Raw genomic sequence first — 23010 nt, forward strand, 5'->3', positions numbered from 1 at the left:
GAGTTGCCTGCCCCTACTCTAAATTTGATCTTGGACACTCCACCCAGTCTAGTGTCATTAGCTCATTCTACCTAATACAGAGAGAACATCTGTGAAGGCCAACCCACTTAGTTTCTTTCCTTCTGTTCCTCTTTTCTCTTTAGGCAGAACACACTACAGAAATGCCTGAATATCTTTGTGTTGTGACTGTGCTTCTCAAACATTTTGGAAATATAGAGTATATTTTAGTGTATTTATTAAAGCTGTATTTGCCTTGATATTGCTACAACTCAAGTGCTCTAGGTTGCATTGCATCTGAATTGTTTTAGTGTTGTTTTAGCTGCTTTTCTGTATATATAGACTTTTCTGTATATGTAAACTAGCTACTTATTCTACTGTATTACTGCCTCTTAAATTGTTTTTCAGTTGTGCACTTGCCTTGCTTCATTTAAAAAGTTTTAAATTGCTAATTTTGTAGAGTTTTAATTGCATTTACTGTTTCAGGCTATGCAATCAAGTGTGTTAGCCTTTTCTGTATTTATTTACTGTATTATTGCATTGTTTAGCCTGTTTTAACCAAAAAAAAATAAGCAAAAAAACTAAACAAATAAAATACTATCTTGTTTGCTAAGTTCCTGCCTTTCCTAGCTAGTATAGTCCAAATCCCAGGCTTTGCTGGTTTCAGGACTTTATTTTCTGTGTTCAGAGCTATCCAGACCTTCCTGTGGTAGAGGGAAGTCCTACTGCTTACCAGTGGGAGTGGTGAGCATTATACTGCCTATCTAACACTAGCGGAGTGGTTTCCAGCTCTGAAATTGTAATTTTATTAGCCATTTTGGGCTGATTTCTATCCCTTTCAACTTTCTGGCTTAAAAATGCATGTGTTTGCATGTTTTTCACATCGTGCAGCACCGCGGGGCTATGGTTAAACTATTCCAGGTGCCAGCAAGTCTGCTCTTCAAATTTTCCCTTAGAACTACCTAGTTTCTCAGTAGTAGCACTAAAATCTGAACCCCTGTGACTTGCACTTGCTCTAGAACCTGCTGGAAAGCACTAGGAAGCCTTAAACTGATATAAGCACTCAACTCTCCTTGATAATAAGGAGAAATTAATTGTAGGCACTAAACAGCCTATACTTGTAAAGTGCATTGCAAAGGTAAGGGAAAACAGCTCTTGTACTTTACAAAAACAGCATCTAAACAGGCATGTCCAAGGGTCAGCTTCCGATGATTTCTCCTGTCCACCTGGTGAATCTGGGCATACTGGGGCAATGCAGCAACTGCATCATGTACACAGACAACCCTCTCCTCCTACCCCCCAACACTACAACCTGCGAGAGATGCACTTACATAACCAAACTGGAAGCAAAATTCTCTCCAGCCAATTTGTGCTAGACAGTCAAGAGGAGAATGTTATCACCTGCACTACACCTCAAGCAAAACATAGCCCTTCAAAACCCACACCATCAACATCCACACATAGCAACACTAAACTCACATATGCGGAGATCCTTAACATTAACTTGCCCAAGCAACAAAGACCTCTGAAGCTGAAACGCAAACAAACACCAGTCACAACCAAAGTGGCACATAGCTCACAACACCAGTGTGCCATCCAACAACAGCCCCTAAGGCAAGACAATGCACCCAACACTTTAGTCATAGGTGACTCTATAATCAGGCACACTGATGTCCCACTAACCAGGCTGAACAAGGAGAAAATTACAGTCAGCTGCCTGTCGGATGCCAGGATCCGCCACATAATGCATGGACTAAGTCACTCCACAACAAGTACAAATACGACTCTGTAATTGTCCATGTTGGAATGAATGACTTGAGACATACCTCCCTGGGCTACATGAAAAGAGACATGGAAGAGCTCTTGAATCATGTGGCCTAGGCAGGTATAACCCTAGCCCTGAGTAGCATCCTGCCTTCACCCAGAATGATACCACAGTATAAGGACAAAATGATTGACTTCAACAATTGGCTAAGCTTCTGGTGTCATTCAAAGGGGATCCAATATCTGTCTACCTGGGACGACATGATCGACAAACCACAATGCTTTGCCAGAGATGGTCTGCACATGTCGCCCCTGGGATTCAGGTTACTGGCTAAAGCTCTTGCCACCCGTATAGTGCCTTTTTTAGGCAAGGTTCAAAGGACAAAACCACCACCATAACAGATACAAGCATGCAAAATTCTGAAGGTAATGCTACTCAAAGCTAGAAGTCTAAACCTCAAAATGCAGTCTCTCGAGGCACTCCTAAAAATGGAAAACATCGATATCTGTACAGTAACTGAGACCTGGTTCAAGTCTCCAGAGAGCACCCCTGCAATACCAGGCTACAGCTCTTACCACTTCTTTCAGCCACCAAACCAAAACCGAAACACTAAAGGTGGAGGAGTGTCCATATTCACCATGGATATTCACACCTCCAGGCTAGTTGCCCAACACAATGCATCTGAAATTCTCCAGGTGCAGCTAACACTAGGTAAGACTGCAATCCAAATTGTAGCTTGCTATAGATCACCCACCATGCCTCAAGATTCTCACTATACCTTTCTAAACATACTGGAAAATATTAAGATACAACCAAATGCCCTAATACTGGGTGAGTTCAACTACCCTGCCCTTATCTGGAAAATCTACTCGGGTACCAAAACCTTTTCCCAACGGTTCTTGGAATTCATAAATTCCAATGCCCTGGATCAACTAATCCATTGTCCCACCAGGGACTCCAATATCCTAGACCTGGTCATTACCAACATGGGAGATAGATGCACCACACCAGTGGTCACCCCCTCATTAGTCAGGTCTGACCATAAGCTAATCACCCTTGACATCCACATCCCACCACCCCCCCCACCCCCAGTAAGGAAACCTCAGTAAAAAACTTCTCCAAAGCCAACTTCATGCTACTCAAGTCAGAAGTGATAAACTTCTTGACACCCATGCAGATGGGAGCTGAAAGTTTGATTGCTGAATCCTACACTAAGGTACTCTATGAGCACATCCACTTGTGCATGAATCGTGCCATTCCAAATGGAATGAAGACACAATCCTCCAAAAAAAGGAAGCCAATCTTGTAGTCCCCTGCCATAAACAAACAATACAACAGGAGGAAGAAACTGTTGCAGAAAAGAGGAATATCCCAGGATGCAAAAAACTCCCTTAGCAGCCTCAGTAAGAAGCTGAGATCCCTCATAAAATCCTTCAAAGCTAGTTACAAAAATAAAATTGCCAAAGATTCCAAAGACAACTACAAGGCATTCTATAGTTATGTCAAGAATCTAAATGGCAATGTTCAGATCTGCTCTGAGCTACAAGAGAATGGCATTAAATATATTGATCCCAAGGATATCGCCCATATCCTGGCAGATTGATTTAGTGCCAACTTCACCCCCCTCTTGCCCCCTAAAGGTCCCATCTCAATACCAAAAAAATGACAAATTCTGGTAATCACGGCCACACAGGTAGAAACCACACTCTCCAAAGCTAAGAATACAGCATCCATGGGACAAGATGACATCCCGGGCTGTGTACTACATGAACTACAAAATGAACTGGCACCTCACCTAGGTGTCATGTTTAATCATAGCCTCATCAAAGGCTTCATGCCCACTGAGTGGCACACAGATGCAGTTATCCCACTCCACAAGGGGAGATCCACCTTGGATCTCAGGAACTACTGTCCCATCAGTCTGACGAGTTTCATCTGCAAAGGCATGGAACACATTATCATGGAACTTATAAACAAAGACATTGGCAAACTTCAAACACTGGACCCCGCCCAGTTTGGGTTCGTGAATGACCGATTTTGTCTCCTGAACCTGATTGACTTCTTCAAATCAGTCTCCAGAGCAGTGGTGAGGGTAAGGTGGTCCACACAACATATCTGGACCTCGCCAAGGCCTTTGACACCATCCCCCACTCTGGAATCTTAGATAGACTTACTAAGCTGGGCATAAATCCCTATGTCACTCGATGGATTGCCAACTGGCTTACAGACAGAACCCAGACTATAAAAGTAGCCGACTGCAAATCCAGCTCCAGACAAGAGACAAGTGGAGTACCTCAGGGGTCAGTCCTGGGACCGTTCTTGTTTGGCATCTACTTTTCTGAAGTACAGGCCAACACTAAGGGACTCTGGCTAACAAAGTTTGCAGATGACTGCAAACTGGGAGCCGTTATTGAATTCCCAAAGGATGTGGATATTCTACAAAAGGGCCTTACAGAAACAGATGCTTGGTGCCAGATCCATGGGCTCAAGCTTAATGCCAAAAAATGTATATTTATCCCCTTTGGGAAAAACATGTACCCATGAATTACCACATAGGTGGCAGTACACTAAACACCAAAAGTGTGATTAGAGACTTAGGGACACAGGTGGACAGTGGTCTCACCTTCGATAACCACATCGCCACAACAGTCAGGAAATCCTTCTATGTGTCACACCTCATCACTAAGGGCTTTTCATCCAGAAAAAAGGAGGCATTGTCCCACTGTAATCATCCCTCATTAGACCCATTATAGAGTACAACACCCCGTTTGGCATGTACCTCACAAGACATCTGCAACAGCTGGAAAGGTTGCAGAAATACCTCACTAAAAGAATTACAGGCCTAAAGCAGATGCTCTATGCTGACCATCTAAAAAAACTTCAGCTATACTCTGTGGCATATCATCTACTCAGAGGCGATCTCTGCTTTACATACAAGGCCATGTAAAACCCTGAGCTGTTGGACATGCTCCACTTAAAGAAATCCCAATCCCTCAGAGCCACACACTCCAGGGATCTAAATCTTGTCATCACAATAAACAAAACATGCTGGAGGGACAGGTTCCTGACCCAGAAACTCCCCATACTCTGGAATAGACTGCCCATACATGTCAAGCAGAGCGCCTCCTTGGCCCTCTTCAAAAGGAACCTTGAGCATTGGATGGGAGATAGGAAATTCACCCTGGGGATCACGTCAGTCATCCTGCTAGACAGGAGTCCAGGGAAGTAAATATTATGGGAAGGAATATCCAGGGAATTTTATGACTAGGCTTGTATAGTCCCTAGGGCTGATAGCCTAGTACCAACCTATGAAATCAAAACAGGTAAACATGTTAATGTTATGTTAATGTTGTAGCAATAATATTAATATGTCATATTGATGCTGATCTAACTTTTGACCAACATATATCTACTATTGTAAGAACGTCCTTCTGAATTGCAGCGCTTATACCAAAGGGATTGTATCTAGATCTAGGGGCGTTATTGTCCACTTTTACTCAACCTTCATTAGGCCAGTCATTGAATATAATGCCTCCAGACAGATGCAACAACTGGAATGCCCAGAACTATACCTTACTAAAAGGATGCAAGGCCTAAACAACATGTTCTACATGGACCAAGTCAAAGCCCTGTCACTATAGACAGTATCCTACAGACCGCTAAGAGGTGACCTGTGTTTGGCATAGAAAGCATCCTCTGACCCTATACCGATGGATTCACTTCACATCAGCAAGTCAAACAGCATCAGAAATACTCACTCTATGGGTCTAAACCTGTTCTGCAACATCAACAGAATGGTTTGGAGGGACAAGTATATTTCACAAAGGATACCACTGCTATGGAACAGACTCCCCATCCACATAAAACAAAGTTCATCTTCCTTTCCATTTTCAACAGCAAATTACAACTATGGATATGATGGGAAACAGAAAATGTACCCCAGGACTGCCTCCTGTACTACTAATGGACAGATCCAGCTCTAAACACTTTATGCCATGCATGGGTCCCCTGAAATTATCTATGGTATGATCCCAGTTATTCTCTTTAGGGATGATATATCTATATGTTGGAGATATGTGGAAGTACACAATGCAGATTGGAACCACATTGTTTTGATTGTGTTAAAATTAAGCCATTTTGGAATGGTATTAATAACTTTCTACAAGCTTTATTTAATGAATCATTTTATTCAACTAAAGCTCTTGTATTATTAAATGTGAACGAAGGTCCTCATTTGAGTAGGTCAAACATGTATCTGGTATGAACTATACTTGCAATTTCAAGGAAGTGTATAACAAGAAGATGGAATACAAACACAATACCGACTTCAGAAGACTTCTACAGCCTACTGAAGATCACAGCATTACTGGAAACTAAAATTAAAGAACTAAGAACTTATCCAAAGCCATTTATCAACAACCCTTGGGGAAAAGTCTTATCATTGATTGACACTATACAATAATTGATCAGACACTCTGATAATGGATTGGACATACTTATAAAGTAATTGTATACATTAAGATCTGTTATAGTGTCAGGCTAATGTGTACATAGTTATTTAAGATGTTATGTATAAATGCTATGGAATTTATTCAAATGTATTTGAAAAATAAAAAAAATGTTGAGGGAAGAAAGCATTCTGGTTAAGGTTATTGTTTAATACAAGAAACAGGATGAAAAGTAGTACAGTACGCATAAGGATATAAAAGAATAAACTATTGTTCATATGCTTTATGAAAGCCCTTTTATTTGATATTTTTGTACATTTTTTGCTGTCAGATGGAAAATGAATTGCTATATTATTACCAATGTAAGTGTAGTGTATAGGTATGTGGATTGTGGAATGTAAACTGGGAAATTACTTGCAATATAAAAAAGGCAATTGGGTTATTAAGTTAGCCGATATGGAATTAAAGGTAACTGTTTAATTTTCAGGTTTTCCTTTCTCTGCTAATGAAAACACTTTATTGGCTTTTTCTTTCTATTCAATGAATATAAAAATTTAAGTCAGATAAAAATATACTGTTTACTGAATGGGAAAAAAGACTATGTGGGAATGAGACGTGTTGCATTAGTTTAGAAATGGTTTGTGAGTGTTGTTCTTTCTTTAATAATTTGTATTTCTGTTTTATGTATTTACATTTACTATGAGTTGAATTTTAAATTATATTAAATATTTACCTATCTTCCTTCTTATACTGCTTGCACTGTCTAGTTATAATATTTACTCAGCCTAATATTGTGTTAGATTTTTTTCTTCTAGTATGACCTGCATCTGTTTTTTACCTTGCATGTTACCTCATTACACAGCCTTAAGTTGTGATGTTGTCATACTAGCTAAGTTTAAAGGTTCAGTACTGGAGAAAGAGCATTTATATCCATCTTTCAGCATCACTGACTTGTCAGGGATAAGACAGAGGATGTCCTTGACATGGAATTACTTCCTGAAGAAATTCTACTCTTGCCAAGTCTTTTTCTCTATTTACTGATGCAAACAGACATTATGCTCCCTTAACATCTGTTTTCTCAGCATGCAGCTGACATTTTGGCGAATACTCGAATACTAATACCAGCTCATATCATGGCATGTTTCTACCCACTCCTTACTTCTACTCCTTACCATCACCTCAGCTGTCTCCCTGGAGAGGTTACCAGTGCACACATGTATGGGTGGATCTACTCTTTCCTTTGGTTACTACCTTGGTTAACTCCTCCCACCTCTTAGTCTACAATCTGTGACTCATTTCATTAGTCTCTTCCTTCTCTCTATTGTGTCAAGCACTTGATGATGGAGTCTTCAATCAGTAATCCCCCTTCTCTGTACCTCATAGTGGCCTCTCATCTCCATTCTCACATCCAGACAACTAACACATCTCTGCTAGTCTTCTTTAATGTCCTTGCCCGTTTTGGTCTCTTTCCACTTCACTCTTCCATTACTTCTGTACTCTTCTTATCAGTCTCCTGCACTGTTGTGCACTCCTAGTTCATGCTTGCCTAATCCTCTTGGTTCAATCTTCTTGTTCATCCCATCGCTCCAGCTCTTTCTGTTGATCCTTTCTTCGCTCTGTCACTATCATGGGCAATGTCTTTCTAAACACTTCTCCTGCTGTTTTCCAGTTTCACATTTCCTGTCTGCTCTTCTCTAACTGCCGCCCCTGCTGTGGCTCCTGCTTGACCGTCTGTGTCTGCGCCCTGCCTGTCTTGCCATGGCAAGTTGACAGACTTCCTTTCTTTACCTTTTCACAACCTGCTTCCCCAGCCATCTGACTACTTTAGCATATGTTGTCCTTCTGTCTCCCTATGTTTATTATTTATACATACCCTCCCCATTTAATTTCCAATACTATCCTTCTGAATTCAGTGACCTCCAAGGTGCTCCACATTCATGCTCCCCAAACAAATACTACAATCACACCAATAGTCCAGATACAGTGCACCATATGCACCACCCCCATTTACTCATCTGGATAATTTATCTGGTTTGATCATATGCCCAATTCATAGCCAGTCTCAGTAATGAAGTCTTTGTGTGGCCAACTACACCTTCATTTGCACTTACACTCTTGCTGACTGTAAAAGGCATCCACAAATTTTCTTAACAAAAACACATTTCCAATATTCTGTGTGTCAATTTACTTTTTTTCAATACAGTCTATGTCAGAATAACATATATCTACATGCAAAAACAGGGTCCATACCATGGACCATGAAATGAAGGATACTAAATTAGAACAAGGACAGAAAGGGTGAGTGACTGAAGTTCATTCAATGTCTACAACAAAGAACAGAGCGAAAGCTAGATAAAATTACTAGAACAGATCTATCTTTAGAATGAAAATGACAGGTCTTCCACAAATCTACAGATAGCAGAGCAGCAGACAAGCAGATTAAACTGAAGTTAATGTGTGAAATAATATATGAAGCCAAAACCTATCCCTTCAAAAGTTAACAGAGTCAAAGCTTGGGATTCATTAAAGGACCTGATGTGAGTCATATGCATCATTCTAGAAAGAATATGCTCCCACTAAATAGTATTTTGTGAATCAGAGACATGTTATTCATAGTGAGAAAATACCTCATTACTGGCTAATTTGCATACTTCTGAATCACAATTATCTGCCATGATGTGATGATAATTACTGATCTGGATTTTCCAGTAGTTAACTTCTGTGACTGCATTGATAGGAACCCGCATCCCCTATGTCATTTTCCTGCACACACACACACACACACACACACACACACACACACACACACACACACACACACACACACACACACACACACACACACACACACACACACACACACACACACACACACACACACACACACACACACACACACACACACACATTACACAGGCACTTAACTCTTCACATGTTCTTTGCACTCCCATGTTGCAAGTTATATCCCCAGTGTGTAATGGTCCCCATCTCCCGATCCCTGTACTGATTTAAGTGTTCTTATGGCACAAGTGTAGTATTTCTGGTGCTAAGGTTTCCCCACCAAAATCCCATTCGGGTATAGATGTCCTCACATCACAAGTTTGACATTGGCATCTAGTGGTCACCCCACTAATGTCAGTGCCGCTAGATGAACACAGACTTTTTGGCCATGTTCACTACCACGTTAGGGTCTGCTGTGCTGCTCTACTTGTCCAAGTGATTTCCTGAAGGCAGTTCCACGAGAGAGAGAGATAGAGAGAGAGAGAGAGCACATGACTGATTATCATATACCTCTCCCCTAGACTGCCTCATTGGCATACAGCACACTTGCAGAGTCAAGCCTACATGGTGCTGCACTATGAAACACTGTGTTAGGGCTGTTTCTGAATCAAAACAGATTACCAGAGCATCATGGTAACCTTTATGAAACCCACAAAGTGAACTTAGTGACCAAAACTAATATGAACTGGCAGTGTACCCCTCCTCCCATTTAGAGTCCGTCAATACAATAGCAGCAGTTCTGTCAAATTGATCTTGACAAATTTCAACCAAATAAACTAAAACCACAAAACAAAGCCATCAGAGTATGAAATGACTGAGAAAGGCCATTAACTGATCAAAGGAATTAGAACTCTTCTCACTAAAGACCAGAACAGACTGGGGGTAGGGTAGGGGTACGGCTGGGTATATGTGATCATGTTGGAGAGATGCGTAGGGGTCATAACAGGAAAAGCAGGGGAGGAATGGAGGGGGCACAAGCAGCAGGTTGTAGGGACTAACAGCTACATGGATTTCTAAAAGTACTTCACAGTGAGGGTTATGGACCCATAAAATGGTCTGTAATAGTGGCTGGTGGAGAGGGACTCCACAGAGACATTCAAGATGGCACAGGATATTAGTAGAAAGCATAAAGGATGAAGAAAGACATGGCGAGGAGTTAGAATGTTAAATATACTTAAAGGGTTGGCTAGATAGAAGTATTTTCTCCTGCTTCCAAAATAATGCAATCTAATCTGTAGCTATAGATACATAACCATAACAGAATGCTGCCCTATAATCCTGTGCAGCCTTTGTAGTAACAATTAATGTTAGTGCCAATAGCTATAACAATTAATATGCTACTGTTCTTATAACTTAAGAAACAGCTGCCTAGGGTTGGTGTTGGCTGGGGGAGCCCCAGCTTTGCAGTATAAAAAAAAAACATTAAGTAAAAAAAACCCTGTAGGATCCATAAGCACAGCAAGCATTAAAACCCTGCATAAGAACTTTCTTACCTCCTGAAGCCCAGGAAACCTTCTCATTAGGACAACATCCTAACATAATCTAAACCCACACAAAATGCTGGTAATACAAAGCAAACAGGGTCACTATGCAGCATGGGTGATTGCACAGCTCTTTCCTTTAGCGCGCGCGCGCGTGTGTGCGTGTGTGCGTGCGTGCGTGTGTGTGTGTGTGTGTGTGTGTTCATGTATAATCCCCCAGTTAGGAGCACTACAGATTCTGCTCAGTGTCATACCTTGAACCTTAAATACTAAGGACAGGCAAGTACCTTAAACCTTGACACCAATTGCCAGGTCTCCTTTATTTAATTTTATTTTATTGTTTTGTTAATCACTGAGGATTATAATCTGTCAATATCATGTAGAGAGTTTCAAAGCTTTGCTGTTTCATGTTAGTGGTGCAACAGCTATCACACTTGGGTTTGGTGCAGAAGATTGCAGTTTCTCTTCCCATAACATGTATATTGATTTCTGACAATACTATGTAGGATGAGGAGGTGCTGTATTCCTGAATGCGTTCTGCTTTGGATGAGATGCCTACTGATTATGAATTTATTGTTGGTTTGCCAGCCACTCCCTGCTGCAATATTAGCAGCACACCTATTTTGTGCATTTTCGTTAATGTAACATTGGCAATGTATTCTTCAAGGGCAGCTGTCGATGGATTTGTAGATGATGCACCAAAATATAACTTTGTTTGCCATCAGCAACTCTTCATTAGTTACAGTTCTCTTTATTGTGGAATTATTCCGATGGATTTTACTTCTGCAGAGTTTGCACATATTGACTGATACTGGCAGATTGCAATGACAGATCTTTCAGTAGCCTTTTATAGTCGACATTTTCTGAAATTAGTAGTTTTATCATTATTGTTTCATAAGTTTGCTTCATTGCTTACTGGAGAAATGTTTAAAACTATAAATTTAAAACTCCAGCAAGTGTTGATGTATTATACAAGGAATATAATTTAATACAGTCACGAAGGTGAATCAAAGAACACACGCACGCATGCATTGTCCTAAAAATGTCTGCAAGAGGCCAATGGTTTGAAAACAACCCAGAGGTAAACAATCCACCATTGGCCAGATTAATTTTCTATGAATGTGGGTTTCACTGCAGTTTCAATGAATGTGAGTTGGAAGGACACAGACGTTTACTGTTGTTCACACTGTCTGTTTTCATTCTGAGACTGTATTGTTTTGTTTAACAAATGGCTATTAGTGTCTGTGCAATAAAATTTGAAATAAAAGTTTTAAGTTAAACCCAAATATCTATAAACATTGTAGAAGTAAAGAATAAAATAGTGTGTGTACACACATTTGAACAATGTTTAGTAAGCCTCAAACAGACGCCCTATGCAGCTCGACTGAAGAAACTCCAGCTGTACTCGGTTGCATACCACCTACTCAGAGGTGATCTTTGCCTGACATACAAGGCCATGCCCAACCCAGAATTGATGGACATGCTCCACCTAAAGAAAATCATATCCCCTCAAGCCACACGCTCTAGGGATCTAAACCTCGCCACAACAATAAATAGAACGTGCTGGAGGGATAGATTCATGTCCCAGATACTTCCCATGCTTTGGAACAAGATTCCAGTCTACATTAGGCAGAGCTCCTTGCTAACACTCTTCAAAAGAAACCTTGACAAGTGGATGGGAAACAGAAAGTTTACCCCGAGGATCACTTCAGTGGCTCTGCTGGACAGAGGCACAGGGAACTAATCTAAGGGGGCGGCTAAAGCCAACACATTCTGGCTAGGCTTATAAATGCCTTTGGGCAGATAGCCTAGTACCGACCTATGAACCTATGGAGAGAAACAACCAAATATTGGTATGCTGGAATAGCTGTGGGGGTGATCAATTACCCAGCCTAGGGCCCCATTTGATCATGAACCAGCTCTGACTGCATGTGTTTGTCATTTCAGTGTCACAAAGACTTCTGAACATGTCTGAAATAATGCTCACAAAGTTTTTCCTGCTATTATCATTTGATTAATTATTTATGCATGTTCACCACTATTACTGTGGAGAGCATGGTTAATGCCTAACAGAATGCAAATAGTGCACTAGATATTCCAGCCATATTTAGTTCAAATGCCCTACTTATTTTTCTTGCAATGAGCAGACGCATTCCAGAATGACCTTCTGTCACTGAGAAATATTTGCTTTTTGCTAGCTTATCCATTCCTTGAGTGTCCACAATGACAAAACTAATCGTTTGATTTCATTTGCAGTAACTGATGTGCTTTCTGCAGTTGTTCATAAATATGGTAATTAAAATAAATTAAATACCATAATTTGCAAATGGCTTAGAAGTGTTGTAGTATTTATTCCCTTGAATTAGTCTTACTAAATTATATTACAGCAATAAACAAAAAGTGTGTCAGTAATGCAAGATTTCCACTGCTTCCACATCAATAACATCACTTATAGCCTGCCTCAAGCCTGTTCCTAATAAGTAACAAAGGATGAATATGTATATGAAATGTTATTCCGCATATGTTTCCATGATGCTTCTCTGGAAAGCATATAGTGTTTAAAGTATTCTTTTGTGCTTATAAGACCAATTAAACTGATGTTTCTTCAATTCACTTTAAATGAAAAAGTTGCACATAATGAATCATTTTTACTTCTTCAGTCCAGATCTTGAGGGAGGAGAACAGATGTAGAGCTTTTACTATTATGTGAAATTCATTTTTATTTTGGCTTACAATTTAGAATGATGTTTTCTAATAGCTGTTTAGTACTTATTGCCTAGGTCTGTTAAAATCTGCATTCCATTCTGTGAGAATTGTGCTGGCTTCCATTCTTTTTCATTTAGATGTATTTGCTATTTATGGCAATGCTTTATAATGTTAAAGCAAAAACTAAAAGCTAGCATAATTTGCATTAATTTTATCAAGATGCGTCTTCAAGACACTATAAGCTCATTTATTTGCTAGCATAATTTGCATTAATTTTATCAAGATGCGTCTTCAAGACACTATAAGCTCATTTATTTTACATATAGACAGTATAAAGCAGAATGAAAAACATTCAGACTCAGTTCAGCACTTGACATTTTTTCTAAACTGTTTTGATTTACCATGGGTGCATTTTCAGCTTGCCTGTTTATGAAAATAGTATGGTATGAGCGAGGTTTTTTTAAGTGTTGTAGCAAATCACAGGACGCAGCACAGCATAATGCTATTAAGGAAGAGCATCTGGAACATTTAACCAGTCGCTGAGATCATGTTGTAGTTAATATGATTGTCATTTGGAGATTCTTCCATCATCTTAATGATATTTTTACCGCTGCACTGAAACGAACCATGAAGAAGTGTGGTGAACTATACAGCAGGTCTGAAAGAAATCTAATTTTGCATTTCCAAGGATTTTATTCACCTTCTTCTGTATATTTATATTACCTGATTCATAATGCAAAGAGCAGTGTTGCATAGCTAATATACATGTTTAAAAAGAAAGAATGAATAAATGCATGAGTCCATACATAACACTGTGTTTGCTTTGGCTATTTTGGAAATTTATTTCTGCATCACAATAAAGATTGACCGACTTAATAAACTGTTAGGGATATCTATCAAAAGTCTATGACATAAATCAAAGAAATTCCCTACATCTGATTCTAAAGCTGCATGCCAGCAGAATTTGTTTTGGCAATATTTGTTTGCATTTAAAGATTTATCCAGTGGCTATGATGTGTTAGAATGCCAAACTGTATCTACAATATAATACTCAATGTTTCACATGGGAAATTGATATTTACAGAGTTGTAAGTATAGTATTTCTCATACAGATCCACCATGTTTCCTCATTATAAGCCAGTTTGCATGTACAATACTTGATTTATACCACATAGCAAATGACAAGAGTCTACATCCTGCAGATACCCAGCTTTCTGGATGTAGTTTTAAATACATTGTTAGCATTAAAATACATCCTACTTCTCCTGAGGGACTTTAGCTCTTCCCAGCCATGATTTTTTTACCTCTGTAATGGGCCAACTGCCCTGTGATCACATACAAGACACCATGCAACCTTCTAAATGTTACCTTCAAACACTTTTAAAATAAAGACTGTTTCACTGGAATGAGTTGTTCTCCCTCTCCTCTGTATCTCATCTTGTTCTTTGAGTTAACACAGGGTTCAGTTGTTTACAACCTGTATAGCCAAGGGACACCTAACTGAGATAACTTCAATCATTACACTAGTTAGGATCAGAATGGCAATGCAGTTCTTTTCAAGATATACCCAGAGTTCGCTCAGTCCAATAATGGTGCCATTATGTATACTCAATTATGGCTAAACCTGGATCATGGCTTAAGGCAACCCTCCTATAGCTGTTAATATGTATGATCATTTTCTTACCACAATTTTGTTTCTTTAGCCTTAATAAAACTATGAGCACAGTATTGCTACATTTAATGAAAAATTTATAAGAACAGTGTAACTGTTTTGCACATACATTGCGTTCACTAATGTATTATTTTTTCCAGGTGTTTACTTGTGATAATAATGCTTTTGAGAACAGTTTACTGCTTTCATGTATATTAATTTCAACATGACTGAGATCCTCCCGAGTCATCTGAGAGAACACACTATTTGCAGTGAGTGCATCAGCATCTAAAACTGCCAGGTCTTTCTTTTAAAAGACTGATCCATATTGTATTTTATTCATCAGGTTTTTAACAAGATAATCATGCTCCTTAATTTGTGTTAGCAATATTATTAGGGGAATGTGCCAAGTAGACTTTGTTGAGTATTTTAAGCAAGCTTTTTTCACTTGGATGTTTGATAAAAAAATAATTTATTCCTATACATAATAGCTCTGACTTCCTTGTCAACAAGGCTTATCAGTAAACTATAATGTTTTGTATAGGATGTGATTGATTATAAGATATATTGACCTCAGTGTTTTTTATCTATCTATCTATCTATATCTATATATATATATATATATATATATATATATATATATATATATATATATATATATATATATATATATATATATAGGTTTAGTGTTAAAATGTCAGCGTAGCATTGTACGCCTATGAATTATTCCAACTACAGATGTTCGAATAGTTCATATGTGTGCAAGCTAAATGATCGAACATTATATTTGCGAATGTACTGTGCATTCGCAAATATGAACATTCGAAGGGATGTACAGGGAATTCGGTACAGTGCAGTTAGAGAAATACATCCCTTTCCTCATTGTAGTGTGATCTCGGAGTTGGAATATATAGTTAGAGGGTGTGCGGAGGGTGTGCAGGGGGGCTTCCCCCCTGCATAAACGGGATGTTAGGTGTAGTTGTTAGGGAGTCACGGCAAGGGTGGCATTGCTGGTAAGTGCCGCAAAATGTCATGTTTGACATTTTCGGCATCAACAGCTAATTTTCAACATTAGGACCATTGAGTAATGTATACCTTCGGCTAATTAGTTTGCTGTTAAGTACCGTTTTTTTTTTTTTGAATTTTGATGTTTTAATAGTAAACCTATATAGGTTTATTATTAAAATGTCGATGTAGCATTGTGCGCCTATGAATTATTCGAACTACAGATGCTCGAATAGTTTATATGTATGCAAGCTAAATGTTCGAATGTTATAGTTGTGAATGTACTGTGCACTTTTTTGAGTTTCGATATTTTAATATTAAACCTATATATATATATATATATATATATATATATATATATATATATATATGCACTGAGTTAAGCATGAGTGTTCAAGAGTGAGGGTGTCATTTATTCAATTTTGCAAATTGTGGATATTGGAATATGTGGGCTAAAGTTCTGTCTATTGAGATTGATTCATGCTTGCCATTGTGAAAACCATTATGTGTATCAAATGGAGTAGTTACAAAAAAAAATTGTTAATACTGATCCTGTTTCACTTGACTTGCTTATTCAATATTATCCTTCCTTGTTGCATTCCCCTGCCACTTTTCTGCACATTACCATGAGTATGAGATGTGTGGAGTCCGTATCGGCTACACCACTCCCTCTTACATAGGGACTGCTTCACCGGTTTATTCTACATAACATTCATATTGGTGGTACAAACCTTGCCATTTATCGTGTTACCTCTCATCCATCAGTCTTCTTCATTTTCTCTCTACCTACTTAAAACTTAGTCTTTTCAAAAGTCATCCTTAACTTTAACCATGAGACTAAGTGTACTAATTGTACTTAAATCGCATTTTGGCCTGAATTCAGGAAAATATACCTCTATCAGCATTATCTGGGCAATGGTATAAATATGATAATTTGTGATTTGGAGAAATGGTAAAGCCACACTGGGCAACAGCATATTATTATGCTTCTAAATTGAACACAGCGCTACTATTAGACCTGTCCACACTGTGCTCCCCTACTATGCCATGCAATGCCGTTGCACAGGCACCATCAAACATTCACACACTGTCATGCACAATGAGATAAATGCAAACACAGACTCAGAGATACATACAGCTGCAATCATGTCTCAACAGACAGACAGAAAAACAGACAAATAGAGCTTTGCAGCACTTATTCTCTGGGGTGATAATAGCCTATCCCCTGCTTTAGAAGTGAATGGATATAAGCCATCCAAAGGCATTGCACACTTTTTTGCTTCACTGGCAAAATTAACGGCACTACCCTAGTACAATATTCTGATGTTGATGAAATGTCATGGGCAGTGTACATGGTTTATTTATTTTAGCTACACCCATGGACTGCTGTATTTGCATATGATCTTCACCAATGAGTTGTCGTGACTTTACAGACCAGTGCCTGCATACCACTGTAGCAGTACAGCAGTCTGTGAATTGCCCAGGCATAATACACCATGAAAACATGTAAAGAACATGCTAACAGAATGTGTTATGCATTCATGAATGGATTGTGTGTTTGTGTACTTATATTTTTATTCATCTACAGCATTACTTCTTGCACAACATGAGGAATAAGTATTTCTTTATGTTATATCTTAGAAATCTTGATGTTATCTCTTAGAAATGTAATGTAGATGGGTATGTATATGCCTATATATATATATATATATATATATATATATATATATATATAGGGTCTATATTAGAACAATGAAGTTTCAAAACTTCAAATGTTCTAATATCGACCCCTATTCAGCGAAAGCTGAAAACATCGAACATACAGAACAGAAACAATTTGCTGTTCCAAAACACGTACACACAACACAAGCACACCAAACAAACAGCAATCCACACACATACACCTAAAATCTTACACCTAACCCTACACTAAACTATACACACACCACTAACTATCCACCTACCTTAGCCCAAACCCTAACCCTAAGGTCTGTCACTATCGCACACTCACCTCACCTGCGCCCTAACCCTAACTCACCTACCCCGCCCTAACCCCCACATCCACACAATCGCACGCATACCTAACCCACACTCTAACCCTAACTAACCTAACCCACACTCAATCGCACACTTACCTGAACCTGAACCGTAACTTTCCACCACAGTGCTGAAAATAGTGAAGCAACAGAAACAGACAACCGAATTCTTTCCCTAGGAAAAAAATCGGTTTTCTGTTACTTTGATATTTTCAGCTTTTGCTGAATAGGGTTCGATATTAGAACATTTGAAGTTTTGAAACATCAATGTTCTAATATAGACCATATATATATATATATATATATATATATAGAGAGAGAGAGAGAGAGAGAGAGAATGCATATTAATATGTACTGTAAGTAGGGTGGGAAAGTACTGTACTACTTATCACTGCTATGTCACTGCAGCTGGATGGATAGCAGGTATAGTTCTTGACTTCCTCTATACTCAGACTGCATGCATACCCTGTGCATGAATGGGTTTTCATGGTAGCTCCAGTTTCTTCCTACTGTTAAAGCCATGCTGGTAGGTGAGCTTTTGGAGATATGTAGAGTGACTGAGTGCTAGTTACAGGAATGCTCACTGGATTGTGAAATTTAAATTGTTAGTTAGGTAAATTTTGTGATAATTTTCATTTTATGTTTTCATAAAAGCTGCATTCATATATTGAGACGTTTAAACTTTTTATAATGAAGTGCTGTTCATCACCTATTGGTGTCATTGGTTTCATTTTCATGGGCAACCATAGAATTAATACATTTAAGTAGAAAAGGAAGTCAGAGTCTGTATTTTTTTTATTATCAGATTTTACCAATGTCCATGCTTCATTTATTGTGGCTTGAATAGACTAGTTTCAATTTCAACACATGAATTTGAATTGTCAAGTCCTTTAAATTTAATGTAGAGGTGTGTGTTTGTGTGTGTGTGTGTGTGTGTGTGTGTGTGTGTGTGTGTGTGTGTGTGTGTGTGCATGTTCTATTATAGACTGATATGTCTCCCAGAGTCAGGAGAGGCTATGGCTCTCCCATGGCTATGAATGTAATAACTCAGGTACAGGGCAATGAACTGCTAAATGTATATGTTAGAATTTGATTAAATGTCAGTACAAAAAACATTGCATACCTACCCAGGTACTTTTTTGTGTTCTGATCTATATAGTATATTTGTGCTGTCCCTTCTGGGAGACGATGAGAGGGAATTCACTGCAGACCAACAGGTAGTACAAGAAGCTACAGGAAAGCTGATCATAAGGGATGCAAAACGTTCTGATGCTGGCAGGTACCAGTGTAATATTGACAATGGAATTCCACCTCCAGCTAAAGGAGATGCAAAACTAATAGTGCGATGTAAGTTATGACTTAATATTTTATGTCTTTTCAATAATACTGCAAGGCTGCCATGTTTAAATACTTGAAATAACGATGTAACTAAAAATGAATAAACAAATAGTGAGTAAATGGTCTGTGAATACACTACAATTTGAGCACAAAAGTTGAAATTGAAATAAATGATGATGCACTTTTAATAGTACACTGCCCTATTATATTTGTATAACATGAAAAGCAGTGTAATTCCTAAAACATGGTGTGAAGGTTTCCTCTAGAAGTCCACATCCATACTCCTCTTTCAAGTCGAGACATCTCAAATGCTTTCATCACCTTCATTTTATGTAGCAGATCCTATAGATAATTTTGTATAAATCCATATAATTTGGTGGAGTAGTTTGAACTATGTTCAAGATACTTTTGTGCACATGAATGAATGAACAACAATGTCCCAAATGAGTTTTGATTATATCCATTTTGTCTGATCAAAAGTGAGATCAGCAGGGAGTCTCAGGTTTCAATGCATGTTTGACATTTCATGTGTTGACAGCCATGCGTTGGATTCGTCTTTCTGTATAGGGAATATTTATGGATGGATCTCATCATTCTTTAAAAATATGAATGCCACATGAAACATAAAACATAAATGCAGATCAGTGTTCGGTTATGATTTACAAATGACTAGGGAACGATTGCAAGCACTGCTGCCTGGGTGTTCTCTATTCTTCTGCTAAGGTATCAGCTGATTTATTAAATATATTTACTATCAAGGTAAATACCCGCGGTGGTGGTGCTGCGGTAGCATTGCCGCCTCACAGTAAGACGCTGTCCGGTTCGATTCTCAGCTAGAGCGTCTTCTGCGTGGAGACATGCGTGAATGGGTGTACCTTTGTTGAAGGTTGTGCGTCAGGGCTGGTAACTCGGCACGTAAAAATCAACTACCAATCATTAGCGGACTGGAGTTCCGCAAGGTAAATACCCGTGGTGGTGCTGCGGTAGCGTTGTCACCTCACAGTAAGATGCTGTCCGGTTCGATTCTCAGCTAGAGCGTCTTCTGCATGGAGACATGCATGAATGGGCATACCTTCATTGAAGGTTGTGCGTCAGAGCTGGTAACTCGGCACATAAAAATCAACTACCAATCATTAGTGCACTGGAGTTCCACTGTGGTGAACCCTAACCGGGAAAAGCCGAAAGACACAACATATACTATCAAGGTAAATAATGATGCACTGAATGGAACTATATCTCAGCAATGCTCTTGATGTACAAGACTATACTGCAGCTCCATGATATGGTGAAGACACTCTATATAAACACATAACCACTAATATGTATGAATGTTTGCTAGCTATTACACATACATGCATACATACATACAAATATTTCAAGCACTGGCATTATTGCCCTTCTACCTTACCAATATACCAAAACATGTGTTCCCATAATGTGTCCAGGCTGTTCTTAAAATGATCTAAGCTAGAACTTGCTTTAATGTAATTTGATGGTCTTTTCCATGTATTAGCTACTCTGTAGGTTATCTGATGATTATCTCGTACTTTTTGATAACCCCAAACATTCCCAGAGGTAGTTGTCCCTAAATGCCTTATATACCTGAATAAGATCTCCTCTTAGATATCTGTAAGAGATACTGAACAAGTTCAGATAGTTCAGTCTTTCATAATAACTTAAACTTTCACATCCATGGATGCCCTTGGTATATTTCTGCTGTACTCTTTCCAGTTTATTCATGCTTGTTTTCTTATAGGGTTAGCATATTGTTATTCCATACTCAAGTTTGGGTCTAATTCAACTAATGATGACTTCATCATTTTTGATTTCCTAGACTTTATAAATCTTTTTATACAACTTATATTTCTGTAACTATAATTAACTAATTGGTTGATATGATTGGAAAAAAAACTCATAGTTGGAACTACCCATATAGCCAGGTCCTTAAATGAGTCTACAGTTTCAATCACTGTGTGCTATATTAAATATTCACCTTTCAGTTTTTGTCTCCCAAATCTCATATACTTAGTTTTTGATGTATTCATCAGCATATTATTCTCTTATGTGCACAAATGGTCAGTTTAGTCAAGTTATTTTGCAGACATGCCTTATCAATTTCAGGTTGTCTGCATATAGCCTGTAGAACACCTCAGATGAAAAAGTTAGGTCTGAAAGTACAATTTAAACAAGTAAGGGTCTAGGTCAAAGCCCTGTGGGACACCCTGTCTGTAACCAAAGATTTCACCTGCCCAGTTGCTGTATGATACTTGCCATGTCCTATTTGTAAGCCATGCAGCTATCCATCTTATCAAGAGTACATCAATACCGACTTGTTCTAATTTACTGATCAGTGTTTTGTGTATGACCCTGTCAAATGCTTAAGTTAAGTTTATATAAATTACATCGTAGCACAATTTTTCATTCATACCTATTATATTGTTATAGAACATCATGTTACAGGTGGCAATAGCTCTATTTTTAACATATGCATGCTGACGTATGGTTTAAAGTCCCAACCTATCCAATTCTGACAATAACTTATTCAATATAACATTCTCCATTATTTTTCCACAACATGAAAGTAGACTTAAGGGTCTATATGACTCTGGGTTTGTCCTATTCCCCTTTCCTTATAGACAGGTTTAATAAGCGCATGTCTCCAATCTTGAGGAATCTTCCCATATATATCTATCTCTCTCTCTCTCTCTCTCTATATATATATATATATATATATATATATATATATAAATGGGTCTATATTATAACATCAAAGTTTTTAAACATCGAATGTTATAATATCGAACCCCAAACACTGAAATCTGAAAACATCGAACAGTCAGTATACTGAATTTTTTCCCCAGGGAAAAAAAATCGCTATTCCGAGAAACATACACACAACACAAACACACACAAAAAACAACAATCTACACACATACACTAAAATTCTTACACCTAAGCCTAAACTAAACTTTACATACACTACTAGCTATCCACTTACCTTAACCCAACCCTAACCCTATGGTCCGTCACTATCGCACACTCAACTCACCCGCACCCTAACCCTAACTCACCTAACCCACCCCCTAACCCTAACCTACACACAACCGCACACTTACCTGACCCGCGCCTTAACCTAACTCACCTAACCCACCCCCTAACCCTAATCTACACACAATCACACACTTACCTGACCCATGCCCTAAACCTAACTCACCTAACCCACCCCTAACCCTAACGTCCACACAACTGCACACTTACCTGACCCGCTCCCTAACTCACCTAACCCTCCCCCTAACCCTAACCTACACACAATCGCACACTTACCTGAACTCGACCCGTAACATTCCAACATATCAAACGCTGAAAACAGTGAAGCCACAGCAACGGCCCACCGAATTCTTTCCCTGGGAAAGAATTTGGTGTCCTGCACTTTCGCTGTTTTCAAAGTTCAGCATTACGGGTTCGATATTATAACATTCGATGTTTAAAAACTTTGATGTTATAATATAGACCCATATATAACCTAGTGAATAATAGATATAATGGTACCATAAGTTCTTGCTGAAGTGTTCTTATGTCAGTGTTACTAATTCTGTCTCCTTCATGTGCTTTGTTTGGATCCAGTTTGCGCAGTTCTTTTTCAAAATAATCTAATTTGATTCCAGTATCTGAGGTTACCTGGATGTCACTAGCACAACTTACCACCCCTTTTATGGAGCCAAACTGTTTTGCATAAGATTTTGTAAATATATTTATAATCTGTTGTGTCCAAGAATAAATTTTAGAATCTGCACACAGTTTA

General features: G+C 38.6%; 1 protein-coding gene across 1 annotated transcript in view; it reads left to right on the forward strand.

The window, feature by feature from the left end:
• Nucleotides 1–23010, forward strand: part of NPHS1 (NPHS1 adhesion molecule, nephrin) — a 1231105-nt gene that overhangs the window by 756755 nt on the left and 451340 nt on the right. The window contains exon 17 of the mRNA XM_044079328.1: nt 19056–19217. Within this exon, the coding sequence (XP_043935263.1) occupies nt 19056–19217 (162 nt within the window). The remainder of the gene's footprint in view (nt 1–19055; nt 19218–23010) is intronic.

Source organism: Protopterus annectens, chromosome 8.part0, assembly GCF_019279795.1.
Source record: "Protopterus annectens isolate FY-2018-M chromosome 8.part0, PAN1.0, whole genome shotgun sequence".
Classification (NCBI taxonomy): domain Eukaryota; kingdom Metazoa; phylum Chordata; order Ceratodontiformes; family Protopteridae; genus Protopterus; species Protopterus annectens.